The sequence below is a fragment of the Haemaphysalis longicornis genome, unplaced genomic scaffold, assembly GCF_048455015.1.
Source record: "Haemaphysalis longicornis isolate Haplotype H1 unplaced genomic scaffold, Haemaphysalis longicornis Haplotype H1 scaffold_9, whole genome shotgun sequence".
Taxonomy (NCBI): domain Eukaryota; kingdom Metazoa; phylum Arthropoda; class Arachnida; order Ixodida; family Ixodidae; genus Haemaphysalis; species Haemaphysalis longicornis.
Window position 1 is genome coordinate 38068124 of NW_027526460.1, and position 22771 is coordinate 38090894.

At 47.5% G+C, this 22771-nt stretch overlaps 1 protein-coding gene across 1 annotated transcript; it reads left to right on the plus strand.

Annotated features, from left to right (window-relative positions):
- The first annotated feature begins 5307 nt into the window (after nt 1-5307).
- On the plus strand, nt 5308-10216 carry LOC144151657 (adult-specific rigid cuticular protein 15.7-like). The gene is made up of 3 exons (XM_077682771.1): nt 5308-5358; nt 6961-7068; nt 8451-10216. The coding sequence occupies exons 1-3, from the start codon at nt 5353-5355 to the stop codon at nt 8895-8897; spliced, it is 561 nt and encodes a 186-aa protein (XP_077538897.1). The 5' UTR covers nt 5308-5352; the 3' UTR covers nt 8898-10216.
- The last annotated feature ends 12555 nt before the right edge of the window (nt 10217-22771 follow it).

Genomic DNA, 22771 nt, shown 5'->3' on the forward strand with positions numbered 1-22771 from the left:
TCGAAAGATTAGGTGTTTCATAGGACCCCAAGCGCTTTCCCGGAAGGAAATGATGCTTTATTCACTGAGAAATAAGGCAATTTAAGCTAAAATTTTAAATCTCCCGCTAAAATTGCACATTCCGTGACGTGAACAATGGCGTCATACGAGCCGGTCCATGAAACAGATATTAGTATGTCGACTCCATATAGCACCCACACGCGGGAGTCGACCGAGACGGCGGCCATTCTAAAAATACTAGTAATTTATTTATTATTTATTTATTTACAGAATACTGCAGGCCCATTTAAGGGCCCCAACAGGAGGGGCAAGAATATAACACTGCACACAACTGTAAATCAGCAAGAACAATAAAAAGATACAAAAAGATACATCATGGGTCATGGTTCGATACGATCAAGTGTTTCTACAGAGCCGGTTAACGACTGAGGTAGGCAGTTCCAGTCGTTTATGGTTCGAGGAAAGTACGAGTATTTGAAAATGTTTGTTCTGGCGAAATACGGTGTTAATGAATGAGTCTGCCGATGCCGGGTTTGTCTTGTCGTAAGCGGTTTTAGGTACAAAATCATGGTTTACTGACAGCTTGTTGTTATTCAAAAGAAAAATAAATTTGAGCCTGTGAATTTTCCGCCGGTTTTCTAGTGTGGGTATACTGTTTTCTTTCATAAGGTTTGTGGGGGAATCAGTTCTTCGGTACTTGGAGTAAATAAAACGGACCGCTTTGCGTTGGATTTGTTGAAGAGCCTCGATATTTCTTTTTGTGTATGGGTCCCAGACGATTGATGCATATTCCAACGAGGGTCGTGTAACAGTCATGTATGTTAGTTTTTTAACAGTAGAAGGAGCATACTTAAGTTTGTGCCTCAAAAAACCAAGTTTACGGAAAGAGGACGCACAAACATTAGAGATGTGCTTATTCCAGCTGAGGTTGTTGGTTAGAGTGACACCAAGGTACTTATACTCAACAACCTCAGCTAGTGTCTGGGTACCACATTGATATGTAAATGGTAAAATAGTTTTTTTGTTGCTTACTCGCATAAATACGGTTTTGTCTGTGTTTAACCTTATCTTCCATTGCTCGCACCATGCAAAGATATTATGGAGGTTAGTGTTTAGCAAGAGCTGGTCGTCATGGGAAGTGATTTTATTAAATAGCACACAATCATCAGCAAACAGCCTGATCTGAACCGGCGCGGACAATGTCATTAATGTCATTAATGAACAATGTCATTAATATAAATTAAAAATAATAACGGCCCAAGAACACTCCCTTGGGGAACCCCAGAAGTTAACCTAGTGCACCCGCAGCCCTAGTCATGGAATCGCCTGATCCGGAGAACAAAACTCTCGCCGAGGAGCTCGGGTTTGCATTTAACAACCTCACACCACTTGAACGCTCAATGCTTTTAAGTGCACGAGCGGCAAGAGTTGTGGTATACGCGGTGGACGGGAAAGCGACCATTCCGCGATAGCCACAACAGACGAACGCCCTGCCGTCGGCACCGCTGCCTCGTCAGCCCCGTCGCGACGGACGAATACAGACTGGTACGTATGTGCCGTATTTTTATTACGGTTAATAATAGTTCAATTTCAGTAGCAGTATCACTTATGCCAGTTGGCCGGTGTCGTGTATGGAAAGCCGTTCGCGCGAGCTCTCTGCTTCGACCAGAAAGATACGAGCGTCAATGCGCGGTGTTTTCGGCATTTTTTTCCCCCAAGGTCAGAGCGATTTGACGAAGTCGGCGACGAGCGCCAGCATGTCCCAGGAGTGAGCTAACGTAAGGGTCCCTGCCGTAATCACTTCCTCGGAAATGAAGCGAGCACACTCGTACTTCCTTTAGCTCTCTTTCTCCTCAGTTTCCAAAGTTCACAAAACGTAGCCACTTCCTTCGCCGAGGTTCGTCGATGGGCAGCACATGAAAGGAGATCTCCTCACCGGCGGGGATGTCGCACTCCCTCGACGATTTGCCCGTACTACATGGGCATTTCAAAACGCAGCAACGAAATTTCATTGTAAAGTACTCGAACAAACTGGAGTTTTCAGTGGTTGTAAAACGAGCTCGTAACGACAGCAGCAAGCCAACACCATTCGAAACTTCTGCGACGACTGGCACTATCTCATCGCTTCTTGCTGTTCCTTACTCCCCTCATTTCTATTTTTACCTTTATTGGTTGGCGATATGACGGCCAACCTCCTGTCAAGGGATTAAGATACCAAGCAAGTCGCGGCTGTACGTGCTGGAACGGTTCGTTGGCCCCTAAGAGCCTCGAACCCGAAAATTCGTCTGCGCGACGGTGGCGACGGCGAGATGTCGAGTTCGGCCGGCGGTAGTTTCGTACGCATTGGCGCACACGCTTGCGTGTGCGTTCGGAACTTCAACCGTTTACTCCACCGTTCTTTGTCATAAAAAGAATGTGCAGTATGTTTCACGGGCATTTAGCTCGCTATGCAAACTGTAAGCCCTGCCTAACATGCGTTTGCTTTTGCCGGCCTCCGCCAATCGCAGAGCATTCTCGAGTGACATCATAGGTTCTGTTGCGGAAAATGAGGTGGTGGGTCGCATGGTCATTTACGTTTTTCCTAATTATGTAGCTTATTTGAGCGAAGTTTGCGTTATAAGTGGTGTCGTTGTGGTTCTAACGAGGCAATCTTTCGAATGAACCAAACTTATGTTTTCTCTTCATGGCTCCTTTAGAGAGAGAATAGCTTTAATGAAAACCAGCGATGTTAGCCGAGCCGTCGGGCTGGCTTGCTACGCTAGATGAGAGAAGAAAAACAAAACGAAAAAAAGAGAGAAAAAAAAATGTGAAAACGAAATGATGTCATTTGATGCGGCCAAAAGTTTCAATCACAAAACTCTGTCCAGTTCTGTGCTCCGAAGGAACTCCAAAAGAGCTTTGGTTGCGCGCGCAGCCTGACTGGGACCCGACCATGGACCCGCATATAACATGATGGATGTCTTCTCGTGAGTCACATTTGGAGCAAAGAGGTGAGGATGCCTGCTGGATTTTGTACAGGTAATGTCCCGTGTAGGCCACATTCAAGTGCAGCCTATTCAGAATGGCTTCCTCGTGCTTGCTAAGTCCAGGTGGCATTCTGAAGGTGCACTTGGGATCAATCTCATGAAGAGGTGCGTATTGCTGCCTTGCATCAGTCCAGATAGACATCTGCGCAGTCCATGCGGTTGATGAGGCGAGTATTGCCGCATCCTTTCTCGTGAATGGGATCGGCACAGCTTCAGTGCAGAGACTGTGGGCAGATGAGGCGGCTTTGTCAGCTGCGTCGTTGCCGGCAACTCCGCAGTGGGCAGGAAGCCACTGCAGATCTACGCTGTGTCCCCTTTGTATGGCTTGTAAGTGCAAGAGATTGATTTCCCAAGCCAGCTGTTCTTTTGGAAATGACTTCAGGCTTTCGAGTGCTGCCCTGGAGTCTGTAAATACAGCCCATTGATTGGCCGGCTGCTTTAGAATATACTGAAAAGCAGCGCGCAGCCCAGCCAGCTCAGTAGCTGTCGTCGAGGACTTGTGGCTCAATAGGGCGCAGATGGTAGTGAGCGACGAAGGAATCGAGATCCCTATCGCCGACGATGTAGCCGTCACTGAGCCATCAGTGTACACATGAGTGTGGCCTTTGTATTGGTTGTTAATATGCTCCAAGGCAAAGAACTTTAGAGCCGGGGCTGGTATATCCGCCTTCCGCTTAAATCCAGGTACCGTGGTGACAATTTTCATAGGAGGGAATAGCCACGGAGGGTGAGGAGAAGAGGCTGAAGGCTGACACTGGGAGGGCATAGCGTGCTGCACTTCAAAGGCCCAGGCGGCAGCAAGAGGATGCCCATGTTGCCTTGCCACAACACGCAGGCGCGTGCGAAGTTGCTCCATTGCCTGCAAAGCAGTGGGCGGAAGCCGTCTGCTCTCTGTCATGGTTCCCATTGTGGAGGTGGTCTTCGGGACACCAAGACATATCCTCAGTATTCGAGCCTGCAACCCCTCTAGTATTTTATAATTCCCTTTGGAAAGAGAAGTCAGAGCTGGGAGGCTATAGCGAAGTAAGCCTTCGAAGAGGGCGTCGTATAGCCGTAAAGAGCTGGCGCTACATCCATCAGTGCTGTTGGAAAGCATGCCGAAGATGTGCGCGAATGACGTTAACTTCTCTTTGAGGCTTCGGATGTGAGCCGTCCATGTCAGATGGCGGTCGAAGGTAACACTCAAAAACCTGTAAACCTCCAAAGACCCAAATCGCAAACGAAGAACAAACCCATACGACGATTTTCGCGCACTAAGTAACCGCATCTACGAGCGATCCAAATGTATACCGATACGTGGTTTATGAGATTGTGTTTCTTAGTGATCGACGCGTGCATTGTCTGATCTAGAACCGTTACTTTTTCGCGATTTTCAAGTAACGGCTTCAACACAAGGGAAGCCCGGCTGCACGCGCGCGCCGTGTGTCCAGAGATCTTATCAGAGATTTTCGGTAGACCAACCGGTCTATGGAGAAATGCATTAGTTTTTTTTTAAAAGGATGCCATAGGTCCCAATAAAAAATATTAGCAGTGGCTTAGCTCGGCTATGCCAGGATATACATAGCGTGAACTAAGGTTCAGCTGGTTATTCTCAGGTTTCCTGGTTGTCTAGGATTAGCTGTTATCACGCTTACTGCTGCTAAAACAATTTCCAATCCAATCCAATCCAATCCAATCCAATCCAATCCAATCTATTCTATTCCATTCCATTCCAATGCAATAGAATTGAATCCAATCGAATCCAATCCAATCCAATCCAATCCGGTCCAGTCCAGTCCAGTCCAGCCGCGGTGGCGGCGGCTGCGGCGCGGCAGCTGTGCGCCGTGAGACGCCATTGCTCCTCGCGCATGCGGAGCACGACTGTCCAGGAGCCACGCGAAATTGCTCAACCTCGGCCAGTGTAGCTCACGCTACATTTAATTTTAAAAATCAAGGTCATTCCGTCCTGCGGAGGTGGACGGCCAGCGGAGCTGCAAAGTCATTGGCACTTAGTAACGACGGTTTCAACGGCTGTGCTGCCGCCATGACATACACCGATCGCGTACTCGCAACTCCAGACGCATTCTTGCTCGTACGTGTGTGTGTGAGTGTGTGCGCGCGTGTGTGCGTGGGGGCGTGCGTGTGTTTGTACGAGCGTGCCACGCAATTACAGGAGTGACACACGCCACGGGGGCGACCGATCGCGTCAACTGCGGGTCAGGTCAGGACGGCCTCACTTTCTCGCCTTCGAAACGTATAAAAGACGAGCGCGTGCTGACTCCGAGAACAAAAGTCGCCTCGCGGTCTCATCAATCGTGGTTTGCCGCATCGCCTCTGGGATTACGCCATGAAGGTGAGGCACCCTCCGGCCGACGTGTGAAAAGCTAGGCTGCGTGTGTTTGCGCTGAAAGCTATCGCACTTCCTTGTGTCAGAATATGCGTTCAGCATGTTTTTTTAACCAAAAGTCGTTTCTAGCCGTAGTTTACGTCATTGCGTTAGTTTAAGCTATTCTTTGTAGTGAGGCGAACATTTCCCCTGTAATAGTGATGATACTGATAAAATTAAGCAGAAAAGAAAACATAGTTGCTGAGCGTAGAGCTCGTGAGGCCCAAAAATTTGTGTCTTTTTTGGTTGCAATGCGTGTCGGCAAATTATTCCAGTCAGCTACGGCAGGCGGGACGAATGATTGTGCCAAACTAGATCAACGACATAGTTGGCGTGTAGCTTGGCTAGGACGATCACGCCGTGAAGAGATAGAAGAGCGTCTCTGAAGAGCGTCAACTGTCATTCAATGACAGACGATTGATTATTAAGCTTGTGTGATATAGGTTGGGTGGTCGCCCGCAAAAAGCCTAACCTGGGACAATGCAGAATTGGGCGTTTAGTTATATTGGCGAAGAAGAGTAGAGGACCAAAGGCATATCCTTGGGGTACGCCAGAGGGAACCGGTGCAGATGGAGAGCTGACGTTCATAACAAAAGATAATTGAGAATTAATTGGTTGTTGTTTTTATTCTGGTTAATTAAGACCAGACGCAAGGTCGCGCCTAAACGGAAAGACAGCTTCTAACCTCGTGCCTTTATACCTTACGGGGAATGTAACGGGAAGTCTCGCCAGGTTCAAATTTTTTTTAGTAATGTGGTCTCTCTACATGGCGGCCGGTCAGTACAGCCGCAATGTTGTTGTGCGTACACAAGAATCTGAATAGCCGACATTTGTTCGTAATCAAGCATCCGACGATGACAAAACGTCAGATTGACTTTACGGATGTTCGTACAATACAAGAAAGTGCAGGATTCCGTAATATATAAATGTTCTGGCATCGGTTACATCTAGGAGTTAATTGAATACTAAGCTCGTTAGGAATGGCATCGCCAAACAAGCAAAACAGCGGCTTCCCTTTACTAAGGTCACTCACGGGAACTTCGATGTCGCTTAGGTACGATCAAAGGGAACACAAACTTCTAATTGTGTAAATAGCTGTCTGTAAAACACCAACTTAGATGATTCAGAAGTCACGTGCAGTCCGTGTAGAAAAAGATGCTTCGCTGAATCAAATCCTCTTTGGAACGAAAGCTCTATTACTACCCGTAAAAACCCAGACAACAGCTCGTTCCTGCATTCCAGAAATTGTACCATAACTTTCCTAACCTTCGTTCCTCGCTTTTATTTCCACTAGCGCGCTCATCACACCGTCTCTTCAATTCTTTAAGCATCCAACGTATTCATGGTTCTCTTAGCGCTTTCAACCTATCCTTCCTTCCAGTTGTAGTAGAACAAAACAAGCCCATCCCAGAACCCGTAGTTACAGAGTGAAACCCTTCAAAATTGCGAGCTACTAACTGCCCATATCATCAGCTAATCGTGCAATGCCCTGTTCCTTGGTTTTGTTTTCTTGTTTTTTTTTTTGCTTTAATAAAAAGGGTGTACTCATTCATTCGTGCTTTGCCGCAGGAGTGCTTCTTTTTTGCGGCTTTTTTGGCCGTCGGTCGATCTGGATACGTGGCGCCAGTGACCGGGTTTGTTGAAACGGAGTCGTCAACGAGCCATCATTCTCAAGACGTAAGTCTGGCAACAAGACATCAGTCTACGCCATGTACATTTGATGGCACAGATGGTGATAACGGGACGTCTTCAGAGTGAACTGCCAAAAATTAGATTGAGGTGGAGCACGAACAATGGCGAAATGTTTGGGGAGCACTCTTGCACTCTTTCTTGTAAACTCTTCAGCGAGATTTTATGCTGCAGTTCCTATTTCGTGCCCAAAAGCCTAATGTCGGCCACAGAGATTAAAGCGAAATTTAGCACCTCAAGGACCATCATGTAGGCTACCAAGTTCTTCATATATTGTACTAAGACCGAGCAGAAGCTTGCGCTGCCAATTTTTGGGTTCTCCCCACACCTCCCCTAGAAATGGAGGGATCAGCGAACCAATATTGTATGGGAGGCACCATTTCAAATGCCGTGAAGGAAAAGGTGATGGGATGAAAAGGCCTTGGATGAAGTTATCGTGAAACACTCGTCATTGCAGGCCTTGTTCGCGTATTCTCATTAGACGACGAGTTTGTGGCATCTGCCATTCAGTGCTTATAAAATGAGATTTTTTTTTCGAAGTCATTTGAGTGGGCCACTACCGCGCATTCAGTAGTGTCCGAGGCTTACGCAATGACTCCGTTATACCGGGGAGCTGCCGAACCTACCTGCTATCACATATCGACCAGTATCTGCTACCAGTATGTATCTGCTATCTGGTATCACAGCTCGACTCTTTCAAGCTGAGACTGTAGGGTGCTGATTGCCCTAACGTAATCTGAGCAAGCACTTCACATGCGAACGTTTAGGTCAATGGTCAATTTTTGTAAATCTGTGCACGCCTTGTTCAACCATTCTTATTCGGTATAAAGTAATTTTTAAGCGTTTCATAGAATTGAAGCTTTAATACGAAGTGGTTTCACCATGCGGCCTGCCTGCAGGCCAAAAGTTGTTCAGCGCCTTGTTGTGAGTCGGAGGTTCGTTGATGTAATATCAGTAAAGGTAACTACTGCTGTATCAAGATAAACAAAGAATGACAATTCTAAAACATGCTTGGCTGAATGTATGGCAAAAGGGGACCTCATTTCTCAGATTGCAACGATTGTTAAAAAGCGAATAACGAGTTATACCTCAACTGACGGCGGAGCTTTCTTTGTCATGCGGGTCCCGTCCTTGACATTCTTACTTGCTTTTCGAGTTTTTTTTTTTCATACCCTTTCCTTTCGGGAATTATGACTAGTCATATTTAAATACAGTAGCATCGAAGTAATCTCATATTAACAATAAGGTTTCCAAAGCTCCATTTAAAAGCGTAGGAGCGTTCTGGGATGTTCCCTCTTTATGCATCTCCGTACGGGTCCTTTCTTTGTTGGTGCTCATTGTTGACTACAGCATCATTTTAATTCTCACAGGTGGCTGGTAACTACGACTTCGGCTACAAAGAGCGCCACCCAGGTGGCTCCAGTTTCCGTCAGGAAACGGGTAACCCGTGGGGCCATAAGGTCGGCGCGTATGGCATTGCCGACATCGACGGACGCGTCCGCCTCGTCAAGTACGTCGCCGATGCCAACGGCTTCCGCGTGCACATCGCAACCAACGAACCCGGAACGGCTCCGTCGAGTCCCGCTGCCGTCGGCATCAACGCTCCAGTCGCCCTACCCGTTCCCGTGGAGCCCTTGGTTCTGGCGCCAACCGCAGCCGTGGGGGTGTCTCCGGGGACGGCAGCTCACGTTTACGGTCCTGCCATAGAGCAAGCAGTCTTCAAGCCAGCATATGCGAAGAAGCCGTTTCTGGCGACCCACGCGGCACCGGCTCCGCTGGAGGTTGAGTACGATACTCGAGGCCATAGGCACTGGTAAAAGAATGTGCGTAATTAATTTTGCTAACGCTGCAAGGACTGCTGAGTTCATTCGGTGTTTATGCTTGTTCATTTGTGTGTTATGTTGCTCACAATAGAAATTGAGCTTATTCCGCTAATACATGTAAGCACTAACGCGCTTTATACGTGAGCTAGCAACTGGTGCGAAAAAGTTCAAGAATGAGCATCGTTACGTCTGGAAGGCATTCTTTAGCCCTCTATTCATGCTGTACAGTTAAAACGGAAACGTGAGAAAACAGTTAGCACTTAAGAGACAATAGCGGTGTCTGATCTCGTAGTTTGTTGACTACCCTTCCCGCCACGGTGGCTCAGTGGCTGTGGCGTTGTCGTGATGAGCAAGAGGACGGGGTCTAATCCCGACCCCAGCGGCCATTTTGTGATGGGGCCGAGAAATGAAAACGTCCGTGTGTCGAGATGGCGGCTCAGGGGAATTATGTTGAGGTGTTTTAAATTAATCCGCACTCTCTGCTACGTCGTGCTTCATATCATAATCGTATAGTTTCGGCGCGTTAAACGCCGTTTTAACGTTATCCAAAGCGACTGCATAGCTCAGAAAAGGTTACCAGTTTTCAATGTGGTGTCATTCACCTTTTGTGAAGCCATAAAATGACTATTAAAACTTTTAAAAGCCTTCAAATGCTGTAACATACGCAATGTTATTTGAATAAGCCCCTTTTCACAAGAAGGAAAGAACGTTAAGCATCGCTGCCTGCCAAGCAATGTAGGCATGCAGACGACAATCGTTTTGGTACGTACAGAGGGTAGAGTATGATATTTTTTTGAAATAACAAAAAGAGATAAAGGAACTGTATTATTTGCCCTTATTGGTAATAGAAAATTCTGGTGAGGATGTGTCGCAGATAAGAAGGTCAAGGTGGAGTAGGCAGGAGGGGAAAAATGTTACGCGGGCCTTTCGGATGAGTTCGCGATTTCTTTTACGTACGTGCCTGGCTTTGAGCTTACTCGCACAATCTCTGCATTTGGTAGTAGAGCCTGTGTTAGTATATGACCACCTACTAAAACACATTAAAACACTATCTGAGCATATGGTGCACGGAGCTTCTTGCAGATTAAAATTAGTGTTGACCAAAATATGGCAGGGACTTATCTGCTCACGAGTGTACTTCGAAATAAATTTTCATGGAACCTATTATAGAGGTAATATTTATATGTAAAGTCCTACATGCTGCCGAAAACCGCTTTAGTCAATTCGTTTTCGAGTAAACGCCGACACGTTCCGAATAATCCTTAAGTGTATCTTCAGCAGTGCATGATATTGGGCACAGTAAAAAGGACGTTTTTTTTTTTTTTTTGGGGGGGGGGGGGGGGGGGAGAGGGACCTTGATAAGAAATTTATTAAACAAAGTATGAAAACTTGAACCACCAATAAAGCACCGGTCAGGAATATTGCAGGTATAAGCTGGAAGCTTTGCAAAGCCTTTCAAAGTTTGGCTATGGTCTTTATATTGTTCAGTAACTTAAGAATGTGTGTGGCGGATATTACTTCCCCAATAATGCCCCGATTTTAAATGTGACCACTGTATAGTGAAAAGGTAGAGTCATTCCATCATTTCTGCATGGTGCTTACCATGAAGCTTAGTCAGGATCTCGTAAGAGTTATTTGAGGGGAAGTGGCATTACGCCGGTTTCAAGAAACGTCGGCATGGAGGAAAAAAACTGTACTCAGCTTTGCGTGGTAAAACAACAAAATTTCTTGCGCGGGTTTTGATTGGCGGTGGCGGGCGTAGGAAGGGGTGCACAAGGATCTCAAGAAAAGCGCACCGATAGGAGAAGTAACACTAATCCCTGTCATAACCTCTTTCTGCTACCACATGCAGTATTATTTTTCTATGAAACACGATTATATAAACCTAGGCGTTAGCGTAAATAACAAACGCGTGTAGCTGTACATACACGTGCCTCTTTGGCCTATCATAAAACGGCAAGAAGTACAGTATTGTTAATATTGCGTTTGCTGGTTGCAAGGTTCATATGCTCGCGCTAACATTGCAGATACGTGTTACCACTGGTCGCTGGTTGCTGCTTTGAGTTGATCGATGCTAAAGCTAAAATGTTCCTAACCCACAGTGTGGGCTGCGACAGTATTATGCAAAGTTTCCTGCGGCGTATGTATAAACAGCCACGGGGAACAATTTATGCAGCCCTTCCTTAAGATTTGTGATACAAATAGACGTGAATAAATGTTCCGTGATCCGCCAGCTGGTATAACAGGTTTTGTATGCTTACGTGCTTTGGAGGTCTTTGTGTTTTGTACATACGGTAGTAATCGGTGTTTGCAAACGGTGGTTTTTGTTTGAATAAATACTTGATGCGTATTCAACCCTTCATACGAAGTACTGTGATTGCTTTCTGCGTATTTATTTCTGAAGACATCCACTCATCGCCACAGAGAACATATTTCGAAGGCGATAGCGTACTATAGCCGGTTACAACCTAAGAACGGAAACGGAAGTTGCCGCTGTGCCTCATCATCGCAGCCGGATGTTACTCCGCGCGGCGCAAGTAGTGCGTAACGGGGAGTATTCTGAACATGGCACGAGGCGCTTTCGAGATTTTTTTGACTTAATATGCTTATAAACTACTGCAGCGACGATAAGCAAACTACACGAAAAAAATTCCCCCGCATTTCCCCGAGGGGGAGAATGTGAAAGTGCGAATGCACGGTTGTCGGCCCGCTTGCGGCGCTTGCGCTCGGCCCCCGCAGCCCACCGCCTCGCCGTCTTCTCTTCCATCTCTTCCATCGGGTTTGTAGTATCACGTGTACACCACGCAGTTATCAAGCCGCTATAACGCCGCTGAGTCGCCAACGCACGCCGTTGACGACGTAGTTTGAATGCGTTAAAGATATAAGGCGCGTTACTGACAATATCAGCGTTGCGTCCGTGGCTTATTCGGTAGAGCGTCGGGCTGCGGCCCGCAAAGTTCTCGGATCGAAACCTGGCGCCGGATGCTGTTTCTTCTTTGAAGAGCACTGCGGACGCCGCCGACGCCGCCGCCGCCGCCGGCGGTGGATGGTTTGGGGTCGCTTATAAAGTGCATTCGCACTTACAACTTTCGCACTTACAATTCGCACTTAAAAGGCAAGCGATATTACGCAGTCATAGCAATCTCCTCTTAAGAGGCGCGCGTCCACTGACACCCGGGTCCGTCGCTTGGGCGGAGTGATACCGTATATGAGCTGCTGCCGTTCTTAACTTGTTCCCGAGTATATGCGTACTAGGTGGTAGCTAAGCTTACGCATCTGTTATGCTTCCCCGCCGTGCTTATGAGGCGTCTGCAGAAACGATGCCCCCACGGCCAACCGGAAGAGACGAGAGGGGCAGCGAGAGGCGAGCACCCGTACGCACCTGGAATCTGGCGCAGCCAAAACTGAACAGGGAACGTGGAGGAGGAGCGCCGGTGGGCTTAACGACAAGAATAGTACGCAAATGAGTAAAGAGAGGACACCTGATTTCAGCACATGTCACGCCTACGCTGTGGGGTTCGTTCTCAATGAGTCGGGCTTGCGCTTGGTGCCATTGTTTTCATGAGCAGCAACATATAAAACCTTTGCTGCTAGTCTCACTCTCAGTGCTTCAGCGCTTGTACAGCATGGATGATGAAGGCAGCTACTACATACTAACACGCTCCCTCGACGGCGAAGAAACGCTATCACGTGTCACATTTTAACACTTAAATACAGGTGTCCTGTGCAACTGTTTTTTAAGTTATGGGTAAGGGGGACTCATCTCATAACATTCCTAATGGACTTACTAATTATCATGACCAACGGGCTTAAAAAGCATCGTGACCTTCTACGAAAAGGTTTTACAAATTCATATAAATGTTCGTAACGGCCTAGTTTGCTCCTTTTAGAAGTATACCCCGTCTTTACTGAGACAAAAAATAAACAAGAAGCGCATTTTCATGAATCCAGTTTTCACTAGATGGCGCTAGCTGTCTAGTAAGCAAGAGGTTTAGTTTTTTATTTCAGTACAGATGTGACATATCTCTGAAATAACCAAACTAGGCCGTTTTGAACGTTGATATGTATTCGTAAAGCTTTTGGTATTCGTGCACGATGGTTTTTAAGACTGTGAGTCATGAAGTCGTAAGTGCCATAGGACTGTCAACACGTGAGTCCCTCTTAATGCGGCTGTTTTTCGATGCTCGCTTGTTGTATTCCCGTACTGTATTCAGAAGAAACTCAGTCCATGGCAAAGCACTTTCGCGAATATTTTTCCTGCGGCAGCAATTAGTGCGACATTCGCGGTTTCGGATCCCGGTCGTTGGGGTGCTTTTCAGATGGAGGTGAAAAACGATAACGTCCGTGTGTCGAGATTTCGGCGTACGCTGAGAATCCGCAGGTGGCCAAACATATTCTCTAACCCTCCACTACTGTGCGCCTGATAGCTCAGGCATAGCTCCTGCGCGTTAAACCCTCGAAATTTGAAAATTTGATTTCAAGGTTTCGCGCCATCGACCACGTTCCACCTTGATGCGGGCCACTCTCTCACACCTTGTTAAAACACTTCACAAGCTACTGTAGGACAGAAAAGGCGGATGCAAAGCAGAACGGGGATTTCGCAATTCCAGTACAGTAATACCTCCGCAAAAAGCATTTTTGCGGCAAAGAGGAAGACGCACGATTGGAAGAACAAAAATAAATTACGCCCACCTCCCCTCGCGGGATCCCTGGTGTGATGCGACGCTGAGGGGGGTTCAAGCGCAAGCGGAGAGCAACCATCGACCGAAAGGCCGCACACCGGTTATATGCGCAGCGCGCCCGAAGGAGAGGAGACCGCGGAGAGAGAGAGTGCCGCGGCTATGACGCAACACAATCCAACACAATCCACTTTAATCCAATCCAATCCAAATCCAATCCAATCCAAGCCAAGCCAAGCCAAGCCAAGCCAATCGAATCGAATCCAATCCAATGCCCCTCGCGAGAGAGCGTTCGCTATCGGAGAGGAGAGGGGGAGTGTGGCTGCGGACAACAACGGACGCACGTAGGAAGGACAGGGCCGCCGACACGAGATGCTCTGAGCGTCGCATCTAAAAAAAACATCCTCAGCAACATCCCTGCCGCCGGACTTTGTTTTTAGGATTTTTACAAGTTTTTCACATGACCATGACAAGAGATGAGGACACACAAAAGACCAAAAATGTTGCCGTCATTCCATACCTTCATACGATCACACACCGCCTAAAAAAAGTGGGCCATCGCTATGGAGTGCAAGGGGCTATCACGGCCCGCAACAAGTTGCGTTCTGCATGTGGCAGGCTTGACAGAACGATAGAGCAAGGAAGTGAGAAGAAAGGGGTTGGTTGTGGTGTCAACCACAAGGGGTTGGTTGTGGTGTCAACCACAAGAACCGATATGTCGCATGCGCAACGGGAGTTGTGTACAGCATTCCTTTGCCTTGTGGCCGAACCTATGTTGGGCAAACTGGCTGCTGTATCACCGTGCGTTTAAGAGAACATGAATTGTCATTGAAAGGCCCTGTATCATCCCATCTTTCTTCGCATTGCGCTAAGTGCAGCCAATGCGAACCTAATTTTCCATGCCACTAACATTTTATTTCGGCACCGTAATCAAACAACCCGCGAAATCATGGAGGCATTCCACATAGCTGAAGGAGGTGAGAAGTGTGTAAGCCAAACAAGCATGTGTCTCCATCCTAAAGAGATTGCGTATCTGCGTGTGCCTTGATTGTAACATGCGCACATCTACTTGTGGTATCAACGTGACCTTTGCAAACTTGTTTGCCCATGCGCATTGTCTTTTTATTACTTTATTGTTTGTGTTCAGTATTTATATTCACCCTTTCTGATATTAAAAATTTAGTTGTTAGACCAGAGGCTGTCCTCGTGGTTACTTCCTTCGTCTCCGTCTGAATTCGCTCTGGTTTTTATCCAAGAATGTCTAAATTCCAACTAGCCCAGCTTGCAACCCTCCTGCAGTTACCTTGGATTCGCGGGGCCGGCGTCCCGAACGCAGTAGCGTCGGGAGAAACAAAACGGAAAGGAGCGTTTTTCAAAGGATGAGGATGAGGGCGCCGCGCGCGGCTATGGCGTCATTTCTCTCACTGCCTCCCCCTCCCTCCTGTTTCATGTGTCCCCCCCAAAAAGCGCCCTCTCCCTCCCCAGACGCGGAATCCAAACCACCGTCTGTTTCCCCGTCTCCACGTGTGGGGCGTAGCTTAGTCTGCAAGACGACGGGGTCTCACTCCGTTCCTCTCTTCGGGCCCAGGTTCGATCCCTGGCTGTCCCAGTAGTTTGTTTCTGTAGCCTGGGTGTAGCCAGTAGCCTGTAGTAGCCTGAGAGTTTTATGCTGGCGTATGCACGATAATCTCCTTGGCTGGTTAGAGGCATGCTGTTTCGCAGTAAAAAGTGACACATGAAAACAGGCTTCCCTCTTGCCCAGGCAGCTATGGGGCGTTGTGCTTAACTAGCGTTCGTGAACGCGTTGCAGCTGGCTGCTCCACGAAAACTACGCTCCGTATTCGAGGATCGAAATTTGAGTGCGCTATTCTGGAAGTGTTCTTCAGTGACTACAACGCGGCGTTAGTTTGTTTCTAATAAAATTGAATTAAGCGTTTAGGCAGCCACACACGCAGTTTCTTCGATCCCTGGATTTTAAACATGGGTGCACGCTTTTACGGCGAAGCAGTATAGGTCTAACCCCTCCCCCCGTTCTCCTACGAGTTTTCATTCCGGTGAAGCCGCTTTACTCGGCTCCGCTCCGGCGTTCCTTTTTGCCGGTGTCTTTCACGTTTAAGCCCGCGAACATAACCGGTTGCCGGTTTATGCGTGCAGGTGCGGGAGTGGAGGGAGGAAGGTGAGGGCGTTCACGCGAAGCTATATCATTCATGCCCTCACTGATGACATGTCAGGTGCGCTGGATTACACGTGGAAATCGAACAGCCGATTGCGACCTGCCCAATGTCTTCAGTGGTCAAGCGGATTGGGTTGTGTGTTACACAGACAGTAAAGGCCGGTTCACGCTTGCAACGAAAGCGAGCGGAAGCGGTGGGAATTCTGTGGCTATGTCACGCGGCGACAAAAATTACTCCCGACCATTCGACAAAACCAATCATCGTGCGACAAAGCAACGGAATTCTCGTCGCTTTCGCTCGCTTTCGTCGCAAGTGTCAACGGCCCTTAAGATGCGTACAACGCGGAAGGGAAACAGACAGCGCCATGTTTGTTCGCTATAATAAAGCCCTAGTTCTTCCAAGTTCCATTCAGCTGAATTGCTATGAAGTATGATCAATCCCAAGTTACACACAAACGGGGTTTGTTTCGTGCACTTCGTCTACTGCATCCAGTTTCGCAGATCATCCATCTTCACAGAATAGAACGGCGCTAATTTTATTTTGAATGGCTTTTCAGCTGCCTGGAGACAGCCCCAGTTAGTGTGCATTGAACGTTTCTAATGGGTTAACAAAATGCCCTCTACTGACCTTATTGTTCACGAAACGATATGGTAGTGTCGCAAGGCGGGTAACTATAGGTTTAATACGGAGCACCTATGCGGGCTCCAGGGTGTTTGCTCGCTTCTTTACTGTTTACGTAACCCATCTAGACGTAACCCATCTAGTGCAGGTGACGTGGCTTCAGGTGTTGCTGTGTTTCACCTTACGGATTGCCCAAGTGCGCTGACTTATTAATGATATCTTGGTTTCGTGCATTCAGTGCCGTTTCCCTCGTATTCTGTATCACTGTTCCGCTCCCGCCTCCAGTCCAGGAGATCCTTCAAGGCGATTTTCGCATGTAAAGCCATTGCGGTATCCTCTGCTCTGCTGAGTCGAGGAAACAGTTGGTGTGGAGGACAGATTCAGAATACCAGAATACCGCCATTAATCTTCCTGAAGCTTGGTGACCACCAGGGCCCTGGCTGTCGCGGCAGCCTGCGGGATCGCCACCCCCCCTTCCCTGATCTCTGAGCTTGAATAAAGTTTTCTCTCGCTCTCTTGAATAAAATTAGCGAAATAATGAGACACAAACTGCACCAGTTTGTTACTCAGTGTTTCGTTTGTGTCGCTGTCTGCTCCCGTATATCTCTGCGTCTACTACAGGTCTTCCAGTCAACTCAGAGAATGGTGCAATTACCACATACTCTTGATTTTAACACCACACGGGAAACGCGAGGCATCTATGTGATGGTATAGAAACATAGATGCTCAGAGGACACTAAAGGCAAAAGCAAGTTAGCTTGCATTTACAGATTACTAAAGTTCCATGAGCACAATTCTATACAACCCGTAGCAGCCGCAGCTATTTATTGAAGGGTCCTAAAACGTCTCCAACATATACAAATAGAAATAGCGCAGTAGTAAGGCTACGTTGTTAACGACCTATGTTCTAACCGTAACTTTTTACGTACTGTGCAAAGCTCGCAGCTTCATGCAACGTTTCTAACCACTTTCCTCTGATTTAGAGTAGCCACAATTTTTATGCGCGTTTAGACATCACAAAGCAGAGGTTCCTGCTCCTGGACAATTTTCCTGCATCTTCAGTGACAGAAAGCGTTGTCTGCGCCCCATTGATCTAACCCGACGTAAGCACCATTACTCAGTTAGCATTATATAGAACATGTTTACGAACTGATGTGTTCCTCTAAGCGTATCATTTTTTGGCTGACTTGTCCTACTCCTCGTCGCAAAAACAAAGGCGCAGCTTGTTAAATCATGTATACCTGATTTAGTATACAGTTCGCTGACTTGTTACCGTGCCGTAGAAGCCTTGCATAGAGATTGAAAAAACGTTGTGAGCATATCATTAAAGAGAGCCAACTGACGCATTTTGTGACCAAAGATTCTCCCTCACTTTCCAACTGTCCTTTTCCATGCGTTCACAGAAACGGCCCTGCGTAGCCAGCGTGGTAGCCTGTGCCTGCGAAGACAAAGATGCAAAATTGGCAACGCATTTGCTTGCTGTTCTGCAAACGTTGACAAAAGAGCATAATTTTTTTGTCGCCCTTTCCCCGTAACAGCCTCCCTCCCTTACCCATGTCTCGCGCTGCCGTACTCCCCTCTCGCTCCTCCTATGATTAATGCAGTAAAGTTATGCTTAATTCAATTATATTTTCCTGTATTCAGTCTGCTCGCACGCCATCTGTTAAGATCTTTTCTTTCTGGTCAGCTTAGATTAGCTCGAAACGGCATCTTCCTGGTTTAATGTTCGTCTTTATCTCACCTCTCTACAGCAACGCTTTGGACGCGTTGTTTCTCATTTACCGCCAAATGTTTTACCGCCAAATGTTTTGACTTTTTCTTTATCCGGTCCAACAAATTATCTCCATTTACGCTATTATAATGATTAGAAGTAGAACATTCGCGAAATCTGCATTATCGCGGAAATGCAGGGCGTTATACGGTTTGCCATTTCCCGTAATTGCTTAATATTTTTTGTTTTAGTTTTTAGAAATTTTGTTTGACCAAATATCTTCGTTTACCCTATCATAACGACTAGAGGTGGAACTTTCCCGAAATCTGCATTATTGTGGAAATGCAGGGCGTTACAGGGTTCGCCATTTTCCGTAATTATTTTATATTTTTCTTATTTTTTAGTTTTTCAAAATTTCGTTCAACCAATTATCTCCATTTACGCTATTATAACGATTACAGGTGAAACTTTCGCGAAATCTGCATTATTATAGAAATGCCATGCGTTATACCGTTTGCCATTTTCCGCAATTTTTTAGTATTTGTCTTATTTTTTAGTGTTCGAAAATTTCGTCCTACCAATTGTTTCCATTTGCGTTATTATAACGATCACAGGTGGAACATTCGTGAAACCTGCAGTATTGTGGAAATGCAGGGCGTTACACGTTCGATATTTTCCGTTTTTTGTACTTTTCTTATTTTTTAGTTTTTCAAAATTTCGTGTGACCAGTTATCTCCATTTACGCTATCATAGCGATTACCGGTGACACTTCTACGCTATCTGCGTTTTTTGTGGAAATGCAGGGCGTTGCACGGTCCTGGCTGTGGAAGCACTCAAAAAAGAATGCTACGCATTAATAACGCTGGTACTCTTGGTTATTTCAAGTTTGCCTTATATACGCCCGATGGTTCCCTTTGCTCTGGATAACGTGGTGATGTATCAGCCGTGCCAGCAGTTATACTAGCCTGAAATGGTCTTGACTATGTATACTTCGGTATCTGGCGTTCTTTGCGCTGTTTTCTGGTTCAGCGGTTGAATCGAGTTCAGACAGACAGACAGACAGACAGACAGACAGACAGACAGACAGACAGACAGACAGACAGACAGACAGACAGACAGACAGACAGACAGACAGACAGACAGACAGACAGAATGGCAGGCAGGCAGGCAGGCAGGCAGGAAGGCTGGAAGGCAGGCAGGCAGACAGACAGACAGACAGACAGACAGACAGACAGACAGAATGGCAGGCAGGCAGGCAGGCAGGCAGGAAGGCTGGAAGGCAGACAGGCAGGCAGACAGGCAGGCAGACAGACAGACAGACATCGAGTGAATGGAGCTTTCAATAGCTCCCCGGCACCACCGTAGTATAACCGGTTATACCCAATTGCAACAGTACAAAAACAGACCAACCGGCAAAGAGAATTTTGTCCACCCGAAGGTGGAGAGAAATTAACGGGAAAGGCTTTCTTGCGACCCACCGCCAGGGGAACGAGCCCGGGGGGACCCCCCTTGTTCCCCCTAGGAAAAAGCCGGATAGGGTGGGTTGCTGGGAACGGGAACTTGGACATCGGGATGGGTTATGGGAAAAAGGGTGGGAATGGGGGGAGCAATTTTGCTCCAATCCAGATGTCTGACTCTTTTTCAAGACTGATTGCTCAGCAAGGGCATCAGACAGTGCCAATTGCCAAATATGCGGTCCCTGCCACGGGTAACCGCTCACCCATAGGGTCCGATAACTGGACCCCAACCGTCAGAGACAGGAAGTAGCCTATTTGTTGGCGACGGCCCCCCCCTCTCTGACCCCCAGCTCCGCGGCCGATGCGTACTAACGTCCTCGATCGACGGCCCCGCACCAGGTACTCACGAATCACCACTGAAGCTTTCCACTATACACGGGTACTTGCAACACCTGCTTTTCACGGTCTCCGGACACCGGAAGTTTGTATGCGCACGGTGCCTCAACAGCCCGTTCGCAAGGTCCCTCGGCAACTAAGGAACTATTCTTATGTCCTCCTCTTTGCCTACTCTTTCGCTCATAGGAACAAGAGTCTTCGGGCATTGCCTTGCATATGACAGAGGAGATCAGTCCGGGCCTACTAGCCGTTACTAAGCCAGGAGAGTTTCCCCGGTCGGTGTACTAACCTCACCTTTCCTCGTTTTCCCCGTGCGGGACGTAGCTCGTGGTAGCACGTCGCGCGGCTTTTGGGTGACGAGGTTCGCCTGCGCCTCAGCTAGAGAAGATCAGAGACAGACAGACAGACAGACAGACAGACAGACAGACAGACAGACAGACAGACAGACAGACAGACAAAGAAACCCGACGCGCTATCCGCTAGACCACGCCGCCGGGTTAGACAGACAGACAGACAGACAGACAGACAGACAGACAGACAGACAGACAGACAGACAGACAGACAGACAGACAGACAGACAGACAGACAGACAGACAGACAGGTTACTATCACGTACCGCCGGAAATCTAGCTGCCTGCTGTAAGCGCGACCATATCGCATCTGGCTTTGAGCTTCGGGCAAGCAAAAATGCGTGTACGTGTGTGGACGCCATTTTGCTATCGACGCTAACTGAAGAAATCAGGAGATTAAAAAATTTGTTGGACTTGTACAAAAAACCTTTTTGAAACCAAATATGACTACCGCTAATAGAGGACAAGGCAGTTATGAGGAAATTTCGTTACGCGTGCTACCATGCCATCAATCATAAAGCGCTGTTTTACGGGCTTCATGTAATCAATCTACGGTGAGCGCGCGCATCTTGACGCCCTAATCAATCAAGGCTTAGAAGAGTAAATTGTTGGCGGAAGTATGCACAACCATGCCTGTCGTCGTCTTGAGCCAGCGCTGCGCTATAGCTTCCACGGCGCTGCCAACGGCTCGTTAGGGGTGCACAGACAATCCCTCTAATATTCGCTATTTTGACACGTCATAACGCCTTTAATACAGATTGCATTTTCGAGGTTAATTGGCGTAGTCATTGTATGATGGCTAGGGTGAGAAGGTGCATGACAGCTGCGTCTTACCGGTACTCACCTACGGGGAAGAAACTTGGAGGCTCCCTAAGAGGGTTCAGCTTAAATTGAGGACGACTCAGCGAGCAATGGAACGGAAGATGATAGGTTTAACATTAAGGGATAAGAAGAGAGCGGAGTGGGTCAGGGAACAAACGCGTGTTAAGGACATATTAGTAGAAAGTAGGAAGAAGAAATGGGCGTGGGCAGGGCATGTAGTGCTAAGGCAACATAACCCGTTGGTCATTAAGGGTAACAGAGTGGATTCCTAGAGAAGGCAAGCGTGGCAGGGGGCGGCAGAAAGTTAGATAGGCAGAGGAGATCAAGAAGTTTGCTGGGATAAATTGGTCGCAGTTAGTACAGGACCGGTATAATTGGAGATTAATGGGAGAGGCCTATGCTCTTCAGTGGGCGTAGATAGGATGATGATAATGATGATGATGATGATGATGAATTTACGAACTGCTTAAGGGGGTCTATTACTCGCATCAAAATGTGCGAGTAATAGAGCACATATGCTATGTATGCGCTTCATATGGTCGGTGGAAAGTGCTTCAGTACCAATTTACGCAGATAACGCGAAAAATGTGCAAACATGTTGCTGTTACGTAAATTTATTCGCACTAAATTATCTGAATGCCGAAGCGGGATTGGCGGAGCTCGTATAAAACGAAAGTAAAGGGTGGACATTTAAATGTAAAATAAATGTATCTACAACTTCCGTTGAACACAGTGTTGAGTAACCCGAAACCGTACGTATTTGTATGTATTCATATCGTTCGCAGCCTGTTATGATCTGCGCGATTTTTTGCTACTACATTATTATGATGCCATGGCTTAATGTTAATCTGTATTCGAGCTCTCAGTAATGCACAGTTATTTATTCGCTTGTTTTATATATTTTTCATTGATGTGCCATTTGCCCTGCGGCATAACGGTACACGTTTCACAGGTACGCGAGCAAGTTTGCTTCGTGTATAAAGTCCAGGAGTTGTCGATGAAATCTTCCATGAACCCAGCGCTGCAGGTCTGGAGGGCGGACAGGGTGGAGGCCGGTTGCAGGAAGGTGCCGTAGTCGTATCTGGCGCAGCCCCGAGCAGGTCCACAGCAGACGCTGCACATTCCCATTCTCTACGGCAAAGTCTCAGGATGGGCAGGTGGAGTCGTATGGGCCGTGGTACTGCGATGGCCAAGAGGCAGTTAGGGATGGCGCAAGCGCCATCTTAACGCGTAGTCTCTGCAGTGCAACCTCCTCTCGGCGAGTAGGCCATCAGGGAGGTTTGAACCCCACGGAGGTATGAGGACTCGCGTGGTGCACCGGAGATTTTCCTTCTGCTGTGCCAGGTTTCCAGAAGGATCTTCGGGGAAAGGTGGTAGTAGTCGCATCGAGGTATACGGGTGACTATCCATGTCTGCCTCTCTTCTGCTGGGAACAGCTCAAAGGGGTACCCATACTGTGCGGATCTGCCGTAGAGGTCTTCGTGGTAAGTGGTGAATGGAATCTGCGAACGATGTGGCTTGTGCCACGCGGCGGATGTCGTGGATGACTTGCGTAGAGTCAGTTTGTAAGATTCGTCGAGAGTATGACCCTGCCTGGACAATAGGCAGTATTGCGGCCAACCCGTCGTGTATTGCTGCTAGTTCAACAAGATACACTG

What these genes read in the sequence shown, in the direction of transcription:
- LOC144151657 (XM_077682771.1), top strand. An exon ending in CGAGCCATCATTCTCAAGAC is followed by an intron (nt 7,069 to 8,450) that starts GTAAGTCTGGCA and finishes TAATTCTCACAG; the next exon opens with GTGGCTGGTAACTACGACTT.